The 2,342-nt window shown below is 41.4% G+C and overlaps 1 protein-coding gene across 1 annotated transcript; it reads right to left on the bottom strand.

The window, feature by feature from the left end:
• Window positions 1-71: 71 nt before the first annotated feature.
• SETTUDRAFT_170007 (uncharacterized protein) lies at window positions 72-684 on the bottom strand (the record flags this gene model as incomplete). Its single annotated transcript, XM_008026514.1, has 2 exons — window positions 72-415; window positions 513-684. Coding segments are annotated over 2 exons (483 nt in total), but the record flags the coding sequence as incomplete, so codon positions are not given.
• Window positions 685-2,342: the final 1,658 nt, after the last annotated feature.

A 2,342-nucleotide genomic window follows, 5' to 3' on the forward strand; every position in this document is an offset into this window, starting at 1 on the left:
AAAATGTCCGCCTATCAAAAATGAGGCTGTAGAGCACCATACAAAAGCTATTATCACGAGATTTTTTAGTGGAGTAGTCTAAATAGTTCAAAAAACAATCCTATCTACTCAAATTTCTTTGGCAGTTTGATGTTGCGGCCGCGCATCGTTGTTTTGGTGGTGGGCTGCGCAGCCGACGATGCAGACGCACCACCACTTTGGCTGCCTGCATCACCACCACCCTTTGACTTTTTTGACTTTTGAGACGATGAAGCTTTTTGTTTAGGTATATTTTGCTTATTGCGAGCTTTTTTTGAAGTTGCGACTGCGCGATCGCGAGCTTTTTGGGCGCGTCTTAACTGGAGTTCTTTGGCCCTCACTTCTCTCTCTTTATCCCTCGCTATTTTCTTTAACTCCCGCGCAGTCCTTGCCTCGTCTATTAATTTTTTTCGTAGAGCTATACTAGCAGCTCGTTCCTGTTGTTTCTCTTTTTTTTTTGAGTTTTTCAAGCTCTTCTTGGTGTTTTTTTTGACGTTCTTGAGCTCTCGCATCTTCTATTGTCCTAGGACTCCACACCACCGCCGGAGTATGATACTGCTTGCTTTGCTGGAGCTCTAGAGGCTTCTTTTGCTTCTTTAGATGATTTTTGATAGCAAGTACTTCTCGTAGATTAGTGTTTTCGTGGTGCAAAATCTCGTTGTTGACCTAGAGTGAAGCAATAGTGTCTTTCACCGCAGAGACTATAACTTTAGCACAACCCGTCATAGTTTTGTCTAGAAAATTAGATAGCTCTTTTGTAGTATCCCTATCACCATGCTCTCCAAGTTCTAGATTAATATCTTGTTATAGTGTTGACTTTTTAAGATGTTTAAGCATGGCATTACTATCCTATAGGTGGACGCTAGTAGCTTAAAAATAGCTTAGTATCTTGTTAGACGTGAACGCCCGTGTCCACGCCGCCTAAAATAACTATAAAAAGTCACTTTTGTGCACCTCCACCAAGCCTTGACTGCGGTAGGACAGACTATTAAGTTCTTTGGTATACGCGCTCGAGAGGGGCTTAAACATGCCAACGTTAAGTGGCTGGAGTTAGTAAGATGAGTGGGGAGGGAGAGTAGCTAGGAGAATCCTGTTAGAGTTATAAAACTCTCGAAAACTTAGAGTCTAATGACTCCTATAACTGTCTAGGATTAGCAACTAATAATCGCGCTTTGCTTTGTCTTTCGTTTGGCGCTAAAACACCTACTTAAGCTAAGATAGCCCTAGGATATCGTTACTCTAGCCTAAGTCGCTAGTAGCAAAAAACATCTAGTGTTAGGAAGGATCTAGGTGCTCTACCTAGTTGTTTTGAAGTCTAGCTTTGCCCTCAAAGATTATTATAGGCGATATCCAGCTCCCGTTAGCACAAATACAGTCTAAAGTTGTTATCTACTCCCTGCTGCCGTCTCTAACAGCTGCTCGAACTTTCTTTTTATCCTAAAGTCTCTTAGAGAACACCCTTTTAGTCCTTAAAGTGACACTAAGGAGAAAGCCCTTTTCGTCCATATTATAGATATTTTGCGGCTAGATATCGTATTTCTTAATATAATCGTAAAGTAGACGGAAGTAATTATAGTAATCTTTAAAATCGTTAGCTTTTTTGCGGTTTTAGTTAATGCCAGCGGTGTTTCTAGTAATAATTTTCTCTCTGTTCCGCCGAAGAAATCTTGTAACCTAGCTGTTAGATGGCTGTCTTTTTGCAATATTAGTAACATATTTTTTAATTATCTCTTAGGACAGTAGAGTACTACGCTTAGAGAGTTTTTCTATGTGCTAGACAAGGTATTTCTCTTGTTATGGTAAGAGTAGTCGTCGTGGGTGTGCAGCGGCTGCACGCGACCGCGTTTTGTTTTAGTGGCAACGCGTCAAAGTTGATGCCGCAACACTATATATTTTTACAGCTGCACGGTACGAGATTTGTCCTTCTAGAACTTGCGAATTAATTGCCACAAGCGCTTTTTCGATAGCTATCATAGTGGTGGAGTTGTGGGGATTTGAAATTAGTGGGTTCTACTTTGGGAGATGCAGGGGGTGTTGCATTGTCTGACCCGTTGCACGCATTGACCACCCACACTAATGCCAAGACTAGAGGGGCCAATAGGAACGCAGGAGCTTATTGAAGCTTATTTTATTTTATTTTATTGTTCCATTAGAGTCTAGTGAGCTCGAGGCTATGTAAGACTTTGGCCGAGGCCGTTCTAACTAGATTTATTTACAAATACGAGTTTGTGCTTGAAGTGTGTCTGTGGTGCTTCGGCCTTTGTCTAGGTAAGCGATAGCTATCGCTTACTAGACGCCTAGTGCTAAAGAGCATTTTGATAACA

Source organism: Exserohilum turcica (genome assembly GCF_000359705.1).
Source record: "Exserohilum turcica Et28A unplaced genomic scaffold SETTUscaffold_188, whole genome shotgun sequence".
Taxonomy (NCBI): Eukaryota; Fungi; Ascomycota; class Dothideomycetes; order Pleosporales; family Pleosporaceae; genus Exserohilum; species Exserohilum turcicum.